Here is a 19,723-nt window from a genome sequence, read left to right as displayed (position 1 = left end):
ACCCACAAGGGATTTCTCTGAGTACTTATCTATTAACCTCCAAACCTATAAAAAAATTTCAGTAGCACATGACTTACTGTACAAAGCAGCTCTCCCTTTTGTTGGCTTACAAACTACTAGCTTAAAGCAATGCCCCCATCAAGTTCTTGCACAAGAAGCACCAGTTTCAATCTTCTCCTTCAACTCATACTTTCTTAAACCTTTGTCAGGCCTCAATCCCCACTGTCATCTTTTCCAGGTCGAAAAGTTCTAGCTTTGCCTCATGCAGCAGCAATCCCGTACCTTTGGTCTCACACTCCTATGAGGTTTTTCCAGTTCTACAATAGTCTTTCTAAAACTTACGTACCTCAAGTGCTTCCAGTATTCAAAGCATGGAAGACAAGCACAAAGCGATATTCTGGTCTCCCATTCTTTGCTGATAAACCTAACATTTGGTGTACATTTTTTTGGACCACTGCTGAGATGTAATGGATGCTCTTCCCCTTGTATCACAACTCACTATTGGTAATGGTCAGTTCAGAGTCATTTATCCTACCTCATACTAGCCCTCCTGCTCTCCCACATGTTCATCACTTCAGATCTTTCAAAATAATTTTGTCTGCATTTAGTATCAAGTCAGTCAGTTTAATAAGGTCCTGCTGTAACTTCTCAGAATCACCCATTAATCTCACTACCCTGCTTAACACATCAGGTAATCAGCAAGTAGTTTTGCCTCAGAGCTCATCCTGGTTTCCAGAGCAGTTGTGAACATGGTGAAAAGCACAATTATTTCCTACCACTGTCAGGGTTAGCCATGTAATTTTTATCTTTTACTTCAAATTTCCTCTTTTCCTTACATGAAATTTATTTATTACCCTATGGCTATTTCAATTTCTTAAAAGCCCTGAGACTTTGCCAAAAAAGTTTAGAATTTGGTGTATAGTTTATCACCTGGATTACCCTTATCCCTGTTTCTAATATTTCTAAGAACACCAACAGAGTTATAAGGCAGAATTTTCCTCCACAGAAACAGTATCAATTCAACCAAAACAAACCGTATGTATTTGGTATTTGTTAATTCTCTTCTCTAATATAGAATGTCTAGTCATTTGCTCCGAAAGTATGTCAGACCTATAGGCCTCCTGCTCCTCAGATTCCCCTAGAAAGTTCCCCAGGCAATAGAATCACTTTGACTGACATACCAGATGGTCTCAAGTGTGAGACGGTACTGCACTACTAATTCAGCTATTTCCTTCTTGAACTTTTACTCTAATACCACCTGGTTCTAGGCATTTTTTAAATTTTTTTGTCCTAACACAAACTTCCTCTTTAGACATGAGCTCTGTTCTCCATTTTAGTATTTTTTAGTTGCCTCAATGCTTTTGTGTTTTGACTATCTGCCAGATTTGTGTTTGGGAATGCATTAAATATTTAGTCATTCTGTCCGCACTAGACAACACTAATAGAGAGGTCACTGCATTCATTAGGTTTTAGGGCAAAGTCACTTCAGTGAAAGTTTGTCAGTTGGCAGTAAGAAGTTTGGCAGTTTCACAAGGAGGGATGTATGACTTTTAATACTTAAGGCAGCAGGGAAAGTCGGTTGTCCTTGTCACCAAGCCATGGAATTAAGAGTGTCAGTCACCGCTCTTCAAATGTCTTAGATTTCCAGGCAGTCACATCACGCATCAGACACCTATACTGACAAATTTACACTTTTCCACCAGAGAAATTAACAGAAAAGACTGAGAACACCACATTTAATCTGACACTGTTACACAAAACCACCACAGCACACAGGTAAGTAACATTTCTTATCTGTAACCAGTTACTCTGGTGTGGGTTGCTGTTTGGTTATTTTTTTAAGTGACAAATACCCTAGATATGTACCTGCACATACAGAATGTAACAGGAAAAGTCACTGCTGGCAGAAATGCTCCTGACAAAGGTCCCCCTTGAGAACCCAAAGAGCTATTCAAGCATAAAGAGCATTTTATAATCTCTAATAAGCAGAAATAAGTAACAATGATCTATCATCAGAACAGGTTTCCTGTACCTACAAAGGAAGATTTACAATAAAATGGGTTTACTTGATAAATGCTGGTGGCATATCCCTTTTCAAGATCTGGTCTTCTGTTGTCTGCACAGTCTCTTTTCCAACCTGCATGAAAAAAAAAGAGTCATACTTGAGATTTCATTGTAAGCTTAATTAAAAGAAATAGCTAACTAGCAACAACAAGAAAAATACTTGTACTAATGATAATTCCTTTCACTAGGTTTGCTGTTACTGTGTCTCGTTTTGAGACCACTATACACTGTGGTTAGAGTAATGCTTTAGAAACCTCATGTTGTTTCCTGCCAACATCTCTACTAAATTAACTGGAGGAGGCAGACCACTATTCCCTCTTCCCCCTCTCCATAGAAACAATACTACTTGTTTGCTGCACTTAGTTGTAAAATCTTAATCACTGTAAACTCCATAGGCTTCCCTCACTCCTAATCCCCACAAGTCAGAAATCAAGTTCAAACCAAGGAAAGTTACTCTCAGCTTGCTAGTCAATGTGGTCTATTAGAAAAATGTAGTTAATTACTGAGAATACACCCCACATCCATGTTCACACCATCCTGTAGGCAAAAATAATTATGCAGAAACTAATAAAGAAAGAGATAGAGTAAGATCTGGAGTTTTCTATACACCAGCTCTTGTGTTACACAATAGAAGTCTTTATAATTGGTAGCTGGCTCTCTGAACTGTGAGATCACTAACTTGACAAAATATTTCCAGCTCCTTTGTTCACTGCATTTTCCAGCTGAATAAGCTATTCAGAAAGGCACCACAAAGCAGAAGGTCTTTAACCCAGACACTAGATTGTGTTAAAAGAGCTGCCAGCCTGCTCAAGCTAGACAAGATAGCCCTGAAAATCCCTGATCAGCTGGTGTTTAAAGATTTGCTGGTTTTTGACAGAAGTAGGCACAGCACTTGCCAATTCTAACACTGTACAGCCTTCCAGAAGCACCATTTCTTTGCAGATTCTCACTGCCTGCCAAAAACTGTGTCTCCCTAGTCTGGTCCTTTTCAGAGGGACTTTACAGAAGTATGTTGGCCTTAGTATTTTATTTGGTCTAAACACCAAATCAGCCTAGCCTACTTTTTTTTCATCTAGTAGTACTACACTCACAAGTAATCAAATAGATATTTGTAAGAAATTAAGGCAAGAGCAGAGAGAAGGTTAAAGGTCTTCCATTATTTGACAGGTTTATGCCTCTTATGTTCACTGTAGGCTCATTAACAGCCATGTTTCCTCCTAGTGCACAAGACTGCAATGTTGCTTTGACTCAAACTTCATGGCAAGGCCTCAGGAATATAATTATAAATATATCTCACGCCCTGTCTCTTGGCACAGGGTTACATGACCCACCAGGCAGTCTGCCTCTTTGCTCTAATTACTGCACTGAGGAAACATTCTGCATATTCCTCAAATATTTTTATGCACACGTGCATGGTACAGACTACACAGAAAACAGTAATTTGCATAAACTTTGCATTACACATTGTTCAGACAGAAGGCTGTCAAAGGTGAAAATGAAGAGTAATGTTTTATTTCCAACGACCTTCAAGATTTATTTCTCTTGCAGCTGTACCAATTTGCATATAGTTCAGTATATTTTAAAAAACATTCCTGAGGATATAATCTTAAAGAATGTATGAAAAATAGGTTAATCATAGAATCATAGAATAGTTAGGATTGGAAAGGACCTAGAAAGATCATCTAGTTCCAACCCCCCTGCCATGGGCAGGGACACCTCACACTAAACCATATCACCCAAGGCTTTATCCAGGGAAGGGGAGCCTTCAATGCCATTCTAACAATCAATATTACCATTTTATATTGAACAGTCAGGAGCAGCCAAGAAACAGCTTCTGCTCGAGTTACAACACATCACATGCAAGTTACTTCTAGTTTTATTAGACCATACAAAACTGATTTCTTTACTCAGTCTGGCAAGCGTCTCTTGTATAAGAGGATATATCTAGGTTCACTACTCAAACAAGCATTATCAACTAATTGTAGATACGTAGGCACTTAATACTTTTAAACATACACTGACATATATATATATAGACATTCTTTGCTATGGCTAACTATGATCCTTAGACTTCAAATGAAAGGAACATACAGGATATGAGTCAACTCCCATTTTCATTTTTTGTGAAGAGTTTTAATCTCAAAGCTGTCCGAAACCCCAAAGACATTTCTCTTCCAAGTTAATCACAAAGCAGAAACACTGATTCTTCCAGTATCCTCAGCACTATATAGCACACAGACAGGACACAAGATTTCAGGCAGTTTTCATGAGGCCTCAGTTAAGAAGGTCCCCTACCTTTCTAGAAGACAAAGGCCTTTTTACTGTATTTTAAGCACCAATACACAGCACACACTCACGGAATCTGTTTAACTATAAAACACTGAGGTTCAAAGGAAAGCATTCCATATTTACAAAGCTTTAATTAACCTTTCCAGAAGTTATTCTTTGTACCAAAGGCTTAGAAATGGTATACAAAGAAAAAAATATATTTCACATACCAGTTAACAGGCAAAGTCTCAAAACATGAAGCCACATTCATGACTAAAAATACATGAGCCCAAAAGAGTTTTGCGGGTTTTTCTTTTCAGCTTTGTGGTTAAGGGGATTTTTTGTTTTGTTTACTTTTTGTTTTAATAAGATCCTGTTTCTTTAGACTGAATTTTACATGCCCTAAGCAATAGTATCACTTGACTCTACCTTCCCTGTGCTCCAATACCAAGCGAATGAAGACAATTTTTTCTTTTCCCCCTCAGATGTAGTATCTACACATTCTTTATCTCAGACAGAATGCTTGTTGAGCTTCAGGCAAAGACAGAACAATTATCTGGGAAACTTGTATTTTATTTCTATCCAATAGAAATCTGGATAGAATTCCAGATCTATCTGGAATATATATATATATATATATATATATACACAGAAAAAAAGAGATTCCTCCTTCGGTTTCAGATATTCTTACCTAAGATAATCTTTCCCTAACTAACTGGGAAGCAGTAGTCTGGATAAAATAAAAGCTTGTGCTTTTAAGTAATACTGAAGTGGCCATTTTTCATGGTTCCAAAGAAACTGCACTGCTTAGCACAGTAAAGAGAGTGTAACTTCTTACGTACTGGGCATCTCTTACATACAGGACACTGTACCTGGCCAGAGCAGCACAAAGTAAAGGAAGCTCTCAAGCAAAACCTACCAAGACAGTTTCATAATTACAACTTCTACACATCCATATTCCTTTCCATATTCTTTGGGAGATTAGAGGCAAATCAGTTGAACAAAGAATGAGCTACTTCCTGCTTACTCCCTACTACTCAACAACAGGGAACAAGAGGCAGACAAGTCTAGAAATTTAAAGGAAATGGGACACACACAAGTCAGAGGGCATATATAGCCACTGAAAAGCCTTCTAGGAATGCTAGAAGATCCAGGAGGAGATTAGGATTTCCTGCTGCTTTTTGTTTTTAACCCTGCTTGTAGGCACTCTTATCTGCCCATAAGTAGATCAGTACATTGTAAGCTTCCTGCTACAGAGTATTTTCTCTATGGAAAAGCAAGAGGAAAACTTTCTGATCAGGCTGAGGTCTTTCCTTATAACTAGTTTTGTCTGCTTCTACTGCACGAAACACAAGACATGAACAACCCACAAGGTCCATTTCCCATCTTCTTAGCCTGCTGGATATAGTAGAGAACAGCTGTTCAGTGAAAAAGGGAAATTGTTTCAGTTTCTGTCATTCTCTAAGAATTTGTTTAAATGAAGACACCACAAACAGGCAGTAATATCCAGTTCTCTTCTAGAGGTCTGAAAGGCAGAACTGCACGTATTACATAGAATAACACACACAACTATTTAAGATGAGAGTCCAAGTTTTATTTTTGGGGGTGGTTTCATTTGTGGGTTTTGGGTGGGTTAAAAAAGATTCTCCTGAATGCCTATAGCGACAATAACAGTTTGACAATTTGCCAAATGATGTAAGTGAAATTTTCCTTGCAGCTTACATGATTTCCCAGTTAAAAAGGAAGATGACCTTAGAAGAATTAGCTCTTGCAATGCTCTAGAAGCTAATTTAAAACATCTGTCATTTTAGCAAGGAGCCTAAAAAATATTCCTGTATCATCATCCAATGAACATATACAGCCCTGGCCATAACACACTAGCATAGCCCCAGGTTTCTCCCAAGAAATAAGCTATACTGTAAGTTTCGCTTGATAAATCAAAGTACCACTCAAAGTGATTGTTTGTATGCTGTAAAAGCAACTTTACCATAAACCATCTCACACTAATTTCCAGTTACTGGTTTATGCTTTCTTCCATGTTTTGCAACCTTCCAGGAAGACATGACAATGGGAGCATTAAAACTCACATCAAAAATTTATTATACATCACTGCAGTTCCATGAAGTTCTCTGCAGTTTCTGTCTCAATTTCTTTCAATGTCTGTCCTGAAAACATAAACTAAGTATTTTCTATAACTCCACAGTGACATCAATTTCCACACTGCATAACCATGTCTAGAATCCATCTCAAAACAGAGTTCCAGTCCTTTTCTCACACCTGCATTTTAAGAAAGCAAAATTGGTCTAGATGTCAAGATTAGGAACAATTCATCAAGCAGAGCTAGGAGGAAGCCAAAGTTATACCAAATTTATACGTACTCCTTGCTGGAACAGATGTACATTTCAGTCTGAGCAAAAAAATACCACATGGGCAGAGAGAATTAAATATTTATGAAACCGTTTGAATTCAGGTGATATACTGAGAGGTCTTACACATCACAAAATAAGGAAAATAATGACTGAAGCTAATGGTATCCAGTTGTGTGTCCTATACCTCTCACAGAGTTCATCCCTTCCCAAAAGGCTTGTTCTTTGAAGGCCTAGAAAGCAGGTCCTTTATCTCAAACTAAGTTCAGAGACAGCTTGTGTCAATGGGTTCAAAAGTGGCAAGGGCTCAATCACCACTCCACAATTGTTCAGTTTCCCCTTTGTGAAACAGTCATTGGAGCCAAATTACATAGTTTTTGGGAAAGAGCTCTGGCAGATAAATAGAAGCAAAACAGGTGTTTACCCTCATCATTGTCAGTTACAGTACTTTGACTGTAACCTGTGCTCTGTCTTTATTTACAGTATCAAGTAGATCCAGTTGTCAGTACTTCAAGCTATTTCACTCTGCTCTTTTAGAGTTGGAGAGAATGTTGTTTTAAGTCCAGGTTGGACAGAGCCTTGGGTGATATGGTTTAGTGTGAGGTGTCCCTGCCCATGTAGGGGGGTTGGAACAAGATGATCTTGAGGTCCTTTCCAACCCTAACTATTCTATGATTCTACCCTGATCCTTAGCTACCATAATCCATGTGGTAATGTTAGCAAAACAGAACTGCATACAACATAACCTAGCAGCAAAGCACAGAACTTTGCCAGATGCAAGTAAAATAGTTTTGGGGTACATCATATTTCTCAGCCCCACCTAAATTTCACAAATTACTCAAAAGTCATCATCAGATGACACAAAATGCTCCCAGTAAAAACAGAACTTTCTGCAAACTGTGAACAGAAGAGGCAAGCAATACTGAAGTGGTTTTAGAAAAATCTAAGAGAATAGGTTTACAGGCCACTTCTCACAATCTTGCCATCCAGTAAGACTGAAAAAAAAAAGTAATTTATAACAAAGGACAATTTGTTCTTTTTTAAACACAAACCACTGTTTTTTCTTCAAAAGCTCTCTTAGAAGCATTTAATTAAAGAAAATTTCCAATTTCTTCATCACTACACTCTCATCTTGCTTTGAATTAAAAAAGTGTGATTGATACATCACTTGCAATTAGAGAGTTTAACACTGATTTAAGAAGCTTTAAGTTTTTCTCCTTCTCTGTAGAGGAATAGGCCAATGCAATTAGAGACTGAAAAAGAAACCCAAGTAAATACGCGGCTGAATTCTCTTCCTGCTTCTAGTTTATACCAGAACAATGCACATACACTACCAGTGACATCAGCCAAAAAGACCACTCTTCCTTCAAGCCAAGCATGAATCTAAAGAGACTGCTGAATCACAGCCTATCTACTTTACCCTTGAGTTGATATGGAAGCTGTACATTGGCTCCCACTTTTCTCAGGATTACCCTGGAGAGTGCATTTCAGGTATAATAAGGTACAATTTCAAAGTCATCTGGCAGATAAATTAGAACACTCCAGCCATCTGGTCCCTAAGAGCAGCAAACTGACCTAACCTGTCTACACTGGCAATTAAGACAAATTCAACTGGCTTGAGGCTACGGAAATCCTGCTGTCCAAGTAAAATACATAACTATAAAACAAGAACCATATGGAAACCAGAAAGTGACATCATTTGGGTACCAAAAGACTTTTATTCATGCCGCTAATGTATACTCTGTTACCAGTACAGCACTGAATTACAGGATAATAGCTAACTGCAGGATGTATAACTTAACATAAAGGAAATAAAAGCATATACTGATTACATGAGACTTTTTACAGAATATAATTTGGAGATCAGTTCTTTTATCAAAAGAAGACTTTCTTCTTCTAAACCAGTATTTCAGAGTTAAACTACTTTAAGAAGTTATAACTCTAGTCAAATAACACAAATCATCTCTGACCTTTGAGCATATACAAAACTCACCTGGAAAAATAACATACAGCAATTGTCCCCTACAAATGAGATTCACAGCTGCAGCTATCTACTTTTACCTTACAAGAAAGTCTAAGGAACATGCCTCATACCAAACAGCATCCAGACTCCAAAAGCTCTTCCAGTTAATTTGCATGTACCCAGTCCTGTGAATCACCACTAAGTTTCAAAGCACCTCTTCACATAAATCCTGCTGCAGATGTACGCACAGCTTAGTATGGTAATAAAAGATAACACGTGACATACAGCTGAATTCTCTCATTACTCAGACTTGTCTGAAAAGCAAGCAACCAAACACCACGATGCCGCTGGTAGGTTTGCTTAATGATTTGCATGTTGGGAGAAAATTCTGGTTGATGAGGATCTCCCCCTGCCCCATCTCCAGTAACTGAGATGCATCCTGTTCCCCTAGGCATCAAGCAGAAGTATCTAAAAAGTTTACTTAAGATTAAGGCTTTGGGGTTCTGTTGGCAACAGAATAATAATAAAAAGCCTTACCACAGGAAGTTCATAGATCATATCAAGTGGGAAAAGGATTTCTTTCCAGCAGAGTGGCCTAAGAGAATCTGTGTTTCTAATACAGATAAATATTGCACTGCACAGAGAATCTCTAAACCAACCCAACCTATAGCTTCACACAGATAGTAACAGACTTTCTGCCCAGACTGTTTTCTTTCCTGCATCAGAATAACGAACTAAGTTGGGGGTGGTCTCTGTAACAAGAATTACCCAACTGTTATTTTCTGTGTTGGCACAGAAAACATTCAAGGTGCTGAAAAAAGAAATGAGAAGGTAATATGTCACTTACTGAGTAAGTTTCAGATGCACACAGTAGAGAAGTCTCTTCATCTCAAGTCCCCAAGATGTTTGAACAAATCAGGTGCAATATAGATGCTTATTACAAATGCCTTAATTTCACTTTGACTTTTAGCTAGCTGCAAATTTTGTTGTTACTTTTTATGACCCAATTTACTTCTTGAAAACACTGCTAATTTGACAAGTATTGTTAACTACATTTTAATATACCACAAATTGTAATATAGGTTGGCTACCAGGCACTAAATTTTAGGATCTTCTATTTGTTATATGCAAATTTTTGCTAACTTCTGAATATCCATCTGTCCAACACTGATTTTCCCTCTTTCACATCAAGGAAGAGCACGGCACTGCTTCCCTTATGAGCTCCTTCCTAAAGCATCAGCTGTTCCCGAGTAACAGAAGTTTTATCTACGTTGAAGACAGCAACTATTGCTGACACTAGTTTTAAGCATATTCTAATTGTAACTGCTTTGCCAAAGCCACTTTCAACAGACCACCCTTCATTCTAAGCAGTTCTGAAATCCTTATGACAATTCATGGATAAACCCTATGAAATTCCATGGGCCAAGTTACTAAACTTGATCTCATCTGCCTATCATCAGAGCTGGCTTATCTGTCAAGCAAGTATCTATTTCCACTACCTTGATGGTTTACAAAAACTAAATGGGTTTAGTGCTAAACCATGTACTGGGGCAGACAAGGAACACATAAGAAACATCACCTTAACCTATTTACTTAACCTGTAAAGGCAGGAACTAGGAAGAGTTCTATCACTGACTTTGTTTAATCCTAGTGTTTCCCTCAAGGGAAACATACTCATCTAAAATTACCTTTATTGATAAAGTAGTATTTTTCACTGAGTTTTTAACATTAAAGTATCTTCATCTGCTCACTCATATATGATTGAAGCAACATAAACTCACAGCATTCATCTTTTGGTAAAAGGCCTGCCACAGTAAATGTTTCTTCACCAGCAAGTAGGTACTAGCATGGTATTTTATAGTTATTATTCATCGTCTGTAGCATATTGAATAATTTGTCTTTCAGAACAGTCTCATTTTACAGTTAACTCACATGTACTTAAGTTAATGGTGCAAATCATTGCTCACATGTTAAATGTGATGTTTTACTTACCTACCAACAATATCTAATTACATTAAACAGAATAAAGACTAGAAATGGTGGGCTGCTTTCCAAAGGACAGTGTTCATTTTCTAAGGGACAGCACTGTTAAAAACTGAAGTGTGTCAGAAACTTGATATCATTTCATTATTTTCCAGCTTGGTTTCATCTTTATTGCTCATGATCACCAGCTCTGCAAGTAATTCAGCATGTAGAAGACGACCCACTGCCACTCAGCAAAAATAACAAAGAGGATAATAAAAATAAAACCCTAACAAAATGTCTGATCTGGCATTAGGTCTGAGTTAGGTGAAGACTTATTCAGCTGTTCAAATTAGTTTTTAATGAAATTTATCTTACTATGTGGTCAAGTAAGAAACCACTTTTCACATCCAAAAAAGCTTTAAAGACAACTACTTTCAACAGCATTTGATTTTATTTCTTGACTCACACTGAAAACAAATATTCTTCTAAGAGATTAAGTACTTTTCGTGGTGAAGGCTAATAAATTATGGCATAGTAGCAGATGTTACCAATGTAGTCAGAATCTCCTACTATGGGATGACATTACCAGTAAGAGTGGTGTAATCTAAATCCTAGTTGTCAGTGATTCCTTTGAGAATTTATCATTTAACTCATTCTACAGAGCTAATTTCTCACTCAGAACAATTGTCTTCCATGCCATCTGGTAACAGAATCTACTCTTAGACACTTTTACAGTCTATGTTCAGCCCCCAAAACCTACTTTCACTCAAACCAGTGCCTTGGCACAACATTAATATATATTACACCATGCTTCTCTATGTTCACCCAATTAAAGTATTATGAAAGCATTACCCTTACTCTAGCTGTCCCTACCAGAAAGCTTAGTTCACACATACTGAAACCTGTGCCTTTTTAACAACAGGTTTGTTTGGCCCTATTACTTTAAATTTGACTTTGAATCATAAAAACACATAAGAAAGTTCAGCTCCTTTAAAACTTTACATTTTAGAGCTCCATCATGTCAGACACTGTACAAATACATAATATTATCCAGTTTAAATATAACAGCAGATCATTGCTGTGTCATGTTAGAAGAATGTTGACAAATCAGCTCCACCTTGGAAAAGAATATTAAAGCACCACCAACACTTGTTAACATAATTGTTACCATTTTGAGAAGTACTATTCCAAACTTAAATTCATTTTAGAACTTTAACAGAAACCAATGAAAAGGTCCTTCAAATCTTTGTAAGGTAAACACATTTACAGATGAAGTTAGTTTAGCTGCTACAAGAATGTGGCTGAAAAGTGAAAGAGCAGTATTGCTACAAATGTGACTAAAAGCATCTCAGCCTATTCAGCCAGGAGAAGGCTCCAGGGAGACCTTACTGTGGCCTTTCACTACCTTAAGGGGGCCTACAAGAGGTCTAGAGAGGGACTTTTCACAGGGACATGTAGTGACAGGACAAGGGGGAATAGATTCAAGCTATTAGAAGGTAGATTTCGATAAACTATTAGGAAAACATTCTTCATTATGAGGATGCCCAGAGAAGCTGTGGATGTCCCATCCCTGGAAGGGTTCAAGGCCAGGTTGGTTGGGGCTTTGACCGACTTAGTTTAGTGGAGGGTGTCCCTGGTTTAGTGAAGGGGGATTAGAACAAGATGATTTTTAGTCCTTTCCAACTCCCACCATTCTATGATTCTAGGATCTCCTGTACAGGAAGCTACACTTGTTCTGAGCAACATTTTGTGCTATTTGAGGAAGTTGCTCCAAATTCAAAAACAATGGAACAGAAGGGAACCCCTCTTCTGAGCAACCTTTATACTATATTAAAGAGAAATACAAGGTTTTGGGCCAGCTAACAAGTGAACTGGAAAACCTGTCTGAAGAAAGGAATTGCACTCAATTGTGAAAGCAGAAGCTAGATCCATCAAGTTTACAAACCCCTTTACAGCTTCCATTGCCACAGTAACAATGTTAGTTATCAGCATCACCAAAATATTTAAAACTAATAATCCATTTGCAGGAAAGTTTGCTCCTTGCAAGAAAAAAAGCACATGACAACTATGTAAAATCTGCCACAAACAAAGGGTAAGCAACAACCCTTCGTAGTAGGTTAGTAACTGCTTCAGGATCACAGTCTCTTTAGAATTTCACTATCCCGAGAAACTGGAGAACAGGTCAGATACTCCAACTGTCCTGTCCCCATCCTTCACCCGTCCTGCTCAAAAACCTGTCAGAGCAAAATAGTTATGCCAGAAATTAGACCGCACTTCACAGATAAGCCACACTGTATTCCATAACTTTGAGCTACAATAATTGCTGACAGCAAGAAATCAGATCAACAGAAAAATACATTCGTTTCTGCTGCACAGGGGGTAGGCTGGGCTGACAGCTCAAGTGCCACTGGAGTCTAGTCAGAGAGTTACGGAATGCAGGTTTTTTCCAACATCAACTTAAGAGAAAGAAAAGACGTGCCATGAGAGCACCATTTTTTTTTTCCTCCTCACAGAAAGACTGAAGTCAAGCTGATGCCTACCGAAGATTTACTGATGTTCTCACTCCCTACCCTTCTTTGAGAAAAAGGGAACCTTTTATAAATGTGGCAGAGTCAAACAGCACTTCTTCAGCTGCTACAGTTAAATCACTAGGCAGTTACTAGCCCTTCACAGGGTTTTTTTCTTGTCACTGTGTCAGGGCAGGCTAAATAAAAAGCCATCTTTTCACTACTGCTCTGGAGTTCCAGAGAAGCTTCCTTTGTTTGTCTCTGTTATTCAGCAGAACTATTATGTTGTAAAAGCTGCAAAGGCAAAAAGGCTTGTGAAAGTGATTTTTAGTGTAGTCCAAACACTAGTCAGTTTACCAGATTATCTCACCTAAAATCTAGTAAGTGTTTTTATACTGGAGAATATGTTTTATTTCAACTACTGACTGGTTTTTGTGACCTGTTTGTAACCAAATCAGCTTTTGAAGACTTAACTGAAGGATATTTAGACACCTGTATACATATTCAGAGGCCGAACTGAGACACACCTTTTGAAATAAATCTTAAGAAGAGTTACAAAAAGAAAAAGATTTTAAAAGCAAATAGACACACCAAGTAACCTTCCCAGTAACTTCCAAATAGATGCTTAAAGCAGCATCTTTTTTCCTCATTGTGATAAGATACACATTCAATACATCATCTACTTCAATACCAAAAATCCCTCCTAATCAAGTTTAAATTACTATAGGGACACATGTTACCAACTGACAATAGTTCCCATAGAGTTTAAAGAAGGTTGAATGTGCCAGCTTGTGTGCAGCTAAACCTTAGCACCGTTTATTCAATTATGTTCTACAATCCACCCACAGGTCCTGAAGGAGCTGGCTAATGAAGTTGCAAAGCCACTGGCCATCACATTTGAAAAATCATGGCAGTCAGGTGAAGTTCCCTATGACTGGAAAAAGGGAAATATAAGCCCCATTTTCAAGAAGGGGAAAATGGATGACCCAAAGAATTACAGACCAGTCAGTCTCACCTCTGTGCCTGGCAAAATCTGGATGCAGATTCTCCTGGAAGGCATGCTAGGGCACATGAAAAACAACAAGGTGTTTGGTGACAGCCAGCATGGCTTTACTAGGGGAAAATCCTGCCTGACCAATTTGGTGGCCTTCTACAAAGGGCTACAGAAACGATGGACAGGGGTAGAGCAGTTGATGTCATCTACCTGGACTTGTGCAAAGTGTTTGACACTGTGCTGCATGGCATCCTTGTCTCTGAATTGGAGAGACATCAGTTTGACAGGTGGACCACTCGGTGGATAAAGAACTGGCTGGATGGCTGCATGCAAAGAGTTGTGGTCAATGGCTCAATGTCCGGCTGGAGACCAGTAAGGAGTGGTGTCCCTCAGGGATCGGTGTTGGGACCAGCCTTGTTTAACATCTTTGTCCCTGACATGGACAGTGGGATTGAGTGTGCCCTCAGCAAGTTTGCTGATGACACCAAGCTGTGTGGTTCTGTTGATATGCTGGAGGGAAGGAATGCCATCCAGAGGGACATTGACACACTTGTGAGGTGGGCTGATGCCAACATCATGAAGTTTAACCATGCCAAGTGCAAGGTCCTACACCTGGGTGGGAGCAATCCCAGGCACAGCTACAAGTTGGGCAAAAAGGAAATTCAGAGCAGCCCTGTGGAGAAGGACTTGGGGGTGTTGGTTAAGGAAAAAATGAACATGAGCCAGCTTCAGTGTGTGCTAGCAGCCCAGAAAGCCAACTGTATCCTGGGCTGCATCAAAAGGAGCATGACCAGCAGGTCAAAGGAGGTGATCCTGCCCCTCTACTCTGATTTTGTAAGACCTCACTTGGAGTATTGTGTGCAGTTCTGGTGTCCTCAACATAAAAAGGACATGGAACTGTTGGAACAAGTCCAGAGGAGGCCACGAGGATGATCAGGGACTGGAGTACCTCCCATATGAAGACAGGCTAAGAAAGTTGGGGCTGTTCAGCCTGCAGAAGAGAAGGCTGCATGGAGACCTCATAGCAGCCTTCCAGTATCTGAAGGGGGCTATAGGGATGCTGGGAAGGGACTCTTCATTAGGGACTGTAGTGATAGGACAAGGGGTAACGGGTTGAAACTTAAACAGCAGAGGTTTAGATTAGATATAAGGAAGAAATTCTTTACTGTTAGGGTGGTGAGGCACTGGAATGTGTTGCCCAGGGAAGTTGTGAATGCTCCATCCCTGGCAGTGTTCAAGGCCAGGTTGGATGAAGCCTTGGGTGATATGGTTTAGTGTGAGGTGTCTCTGCCCATGGCAGGGGGGTTGGAACTAGATGATCTTAAGGTCCTTTCCAACCCTAACTATTCTATGATTCTATATCCCATTTGAGATCAACTATTTAACTACTTGTTGCTATGCGCAGACAGATATGTTACCCATTTATAAGCAATCCATCTGTTCAAAACATAACTGAATTTGTGGCTTCCAGGAACCAAACCTACTCATAAACTCCTACAACTTAGCTAACTCACATGAGATCCAGGTAACTCCTACCAGTTTGGCTGAAGTCTGTTACTGCTCCTTCTGAGGAAGTATTTGTGCAGGCAAGCAAAACAAGGCTTTCTTAAGAAAATAAGTTTTTTTTAATGCATCCCTTCTCAAAACCAGGTGCAATACGCAGCCTCTTCCAAACTCATAAAAAGATTTAAAAACAGCAGAGGAAGCAACTCATCTGAAATAACTGACATCCTACATGACAGCTTTTAATAGCTTCCCTGCTTGACAGGATTCTCAAGCTCTTCAGCAACTGAAGATCTTATACACAGAAAATAGCTAGAAGGCTATAATGGGCAAAGAACTGGATATAGACTTCCCTGACTCTGCCTTGAATGAGCTTCCCATTTTGATGCACCTGCTCCTTACATTATATACCACATGCTTTATGAGAATTCAAGAAAACATAAGACAGAAGAGACTCACAGAATTGTTTGGGCTGGAAAAGACATTAAAGATCATCTAGTTCCAAGCCCCTGTCACAGGCACGGACACCTTCCACTCTACCAGGCTGCTCAAAGCCCTGTCCAACCTGGCCTTGAACACTGCTAGGGATGGGGCAGCCACAACTTCTCTGGGCTATCTTCTTCAGTGTCTTACCATACCAGTAATTAATTTCTTCCTAATACCCAATCTACATCCACTTTCTTCTGTTTTAAAGCCATGACTCCTTGGTCCCATCTTTACATGTCCTTGTAAATGCTCCTCTCAACCTTTCCTGTAGACCCTGTTTAGATAGTGGAAAGTTGTGTACTGGTTTCAGCACAGATAGAGTTTATTTTCTCTATAGCAGCTGGTCCAGTGCTGTGCTTTGCATTAGTCTGAGAATAATGTTGATAACACACCAATGTTTTAATTGTTGCTAAGTATTGCTTGCTCTAAATCAAGGACTTTCCAGTTTCCCATGCTCTGCCAGCAAGGAGGGGCACAAGAAGCTGTGAGGAAACATAACCACAACAGCTGACCTGAACTAAGCAAAGGGATATTCCATCTCATGGAATGTCATGCTCAGTATACGACCCCCAGGGGAAGGGACTAGAGGAGCCAATGGCTGCTCAGGGATGAGCTGGGCATTGGTAAACAATTGTACTGTGCATCACTTTGGGTGTTTTTTTCTCCCCCTGACTCAGGAGGCAGGGTTTATTCCTTCCCCTCTCTATTTTCTATTATTAGCATTATTATTGTTTCTCCTGTTAATTATTATCTTTTATTTCAATTATTAAACTGTTCTTATCCCACAGGTTTTTACATTTTTTCCCCAATACTCTTCCACACACTCTGGGGAGTGTAGGGAGAGTCAGAGCAGCTGAATGGTACTTAGTTGCCACCTGGGCTTAACAACAGGCTGCTAGAAGTTCTCCCAACACCTTCTTCATAGGAGAGGTGCTCCAGCTCTCTGAGCATCTTCATACTTGCTCCAACAGGTCCACACCCTTACGCCTGACACAGTACTGCAGCAGGGGGGTTTCACTCAAGCAGAATAGTGGAAGAATCCCCTTCCTTGACCTGCTGGTCACACTCCCTCTGAGGCAGCCCAATATACAGTTGGCTTTCTGGGCTGCAAGCACATACTGCTGGCTCATGTTGAACTTCTCATCAGCCAGCACCTCCAGTCGTTCTCTGCAGGGCTGCTCTCAATCCAGTCTCTACCCAGCCTGCAGTTGTGCTTGGGATTGCCCTGACACACATGCAAGGACCTTGCATTTGGCACTGGCCCACCTCTCAAGCATGTCAAGGTCCCTCTGGATGTCATTCCTTCCCTCCAGAGTTACAACCACACCACACAGCTTCATGTCACTGGAAAATTTGCTGAGGGTGCACTCAATCCCACTGCTCATGTCATCAGCAAAGATTTTCAACAGCACTGGTCCCAATACCAACCCCTGAGGAACACCACTTGTCACTGGTCTGAACTTGGTCATTGAGCCAACTTCAATTAACTTCAATTATTTGAATTTAACCAGCCAATTCCTCATCTGCCGAGTGGCCCACTCATCAAATCCACGTTTCTCCAGTTTAGAGACAAGGATATCATGCAGGACAGTGACAGGTGCTTTGCACAAGTCCAGGCAGATAACATCAGTTGCTCTTCCTTATCCACCAGTGCTGTAGCCCTGTCATAGAAGGCTAAGATACTTAACTCTGTCCCCCTCCCACCCCTCAGTCTTCAAGTAAGTGCTTCAGCCACAGCACTCAAGTTGCAGAAAGCAAAGGCCAGGACTGGGAGCATGAAAAACCACACTCCATAGATAAGGTTCAGGACCATCTAAGGAACCTGAAGGTGGACAAATCCATTGGATCTGGCAAGATGCATTCACAGGTCTCGAGGGAACTGGCAGATGAAGCAGCTAAGCCACAATCCATCATATTTGAGAAGTCATGGCAGTCCCATGAAGTTACCACTGTGACTGGAAAAGGAGAAACAACCCGCATTTTCAAAAGTGGGGGGGGGACAGGACGGAAAACCTAGGGAACTACAGCAATAGTTTCCAAGAGGATCTGCTCCTTGGGAACTATGTTAAGGAACATGGAAAAGGAGGCGATAGGTGACAGCGAACATGGCTTACTGTCTGCTATCACACAATGACTTAGCTGAGGTGACACTTTTGATTTACCCAGCATATGCCAGAGTTCTCCCCATCAACTCAGGGGGTTACAAAAATAATTGCCAGTTCTCAAAGTGCTACTTTGGCACTTCTGTGACTATGCCTGTTTAAGAAATTAATTTTTACAGCTATTTTCTTGTGCACTCTTCAGCATTTGAGGAGGGACAGGTTTGTCTCTGTAGTTGATGCAAAGACTCAGCTACTAAAATGCAGTTCAAGTTTAATACCATTGTACTTTACTACTTCCACAAACAGAACATAAACATTGAAAAGAACACAGTCTGCTATGGCCTCTGGGTGCATTAAAAAGAAAATGCAAAAAGGCATCTTTTCTATCACCTACTTTGAGAGATTCATTACTGGATAAACACCTTGACAAGAATATTAAGTATGCCTGAATATCCTTACGAGTTGCAAATGTAAATTACATTTACATCTGTTCCAGAACAAAGCTTTCAAAGCTTTTGGTCTTTGCCTACTAACCAGAATAGAGACTACCTTTAACTAATTGGTGCATTTTAGGACAATTAAGGAATTGAAACAATTTTGGAACTACCAAACAAGACTTACTTTATCCTAGCCAAGCAACTGAAAACTGCCACAACTCTAGTTTGTGGAGTATTGAGACCAGAACAGTTGCAGCATACCCAAACATTTTAAGCTGCATACACAAACATACCTGAGCATAAACCTTGTAGAACAAGACAAAGCAGTACTTTTTCCTCACTTCTGATTTCTGTTATTTAATTTAGGCACCACGTGTACCTAAGGAAAAAGATTAGGCAAGACAGCTGCTCAAGTCAAATCTTGTTAGGCCACAACAGAAAAATCAATTTAATATGAAAATTATTTACTTCCACTGCAGTGATAAATACTGTACCTCTACCACACACTAAACTGTAAATATCACCTTTCACTAGTAGGTAGATAAAGATTGAGAAGCCAAAGACATGAGACACCCTGCTGTTAGAAACTAGGAAGAACTGGTTGGGAATTCAAAGGTCAGGTGCAACCTTAGCTGCAGTGACCATGATATTTCAGGATACTGAAACAAAAAAAAAAAAAAAAGAGACTCTGAGCTTCAGAACATAGTTTAGCCTCCTCAGGGACCTGCTTGGAGAAATACCATGGGATACAATCTTAGAAAGAAGAAAGGTTTCAGACACTTGGTTGATTTTCAAGGATCTCCTCTTTCAAACTCAAGGCGCTTTCACCTTGATGAGCAGGAAGTCAAACAAAGGTGGCAGGAAGCCTACATGAATGAAGAGAATGGTCCTGGCAAAATTGACATGAAAAGCAGGGACACAGAGGCAGAAGCATGGACAGGTGACTCAGGAGGAGTGTTACCTGAACATGCAAGGAAGATCTGTGTTTGACAACCACAGGTTCCCAAGACACACTGAATATCTGGCACAAGGAAAACCTATCCTCTGTGAAAGAAGCTCTTCTGTGGG

The 19,723-nt window shown here is 39.8% G+C and overlaps 1 protein-coding gene across 2 annotated transcripts in view; it reads right to left on the bottom strand.

Annotated features, from left to right (window-relative positions):
- Positions 1-19,723, bottom strand: part of VCL (vinculin) — a 63,093-nt gene that overhangs the window by 35,303 nt on the left and 8,067 nt on the right. For both annotated transcript variants that reach the window (XM_034065304.1, XM_034065303.1), the window contains exon 2: positions 2,067-2,137. In XM_034065304.1, coding sequence (XP_033921195.1) covers positions 2,067-2,137 — 71 coding nt within the window. The remainder of the gene's footprint in view (positions 1-2,066; positions 2,138-19,723) is intronic.

The sequence above is a fragment of the Melopsittacus undulatus genome, chromosome 8, assembly GCF_012275295.1.
Source record: "Melopsittacus undulatus isolate bMelUnd1 chromosome 8, bMelUnd1.mat.Z, whole genome shotgun sequence".
Lineage (NCBI taxonomy): Eukaryota > Metazoa > Chordata > Aves > Psittaciformes > Psittaculidae > Melopsittacus > Melopsittacus undulatus.
This window is presented reverse-complemented; position numbering and strand designations above follow the sequence as displayed.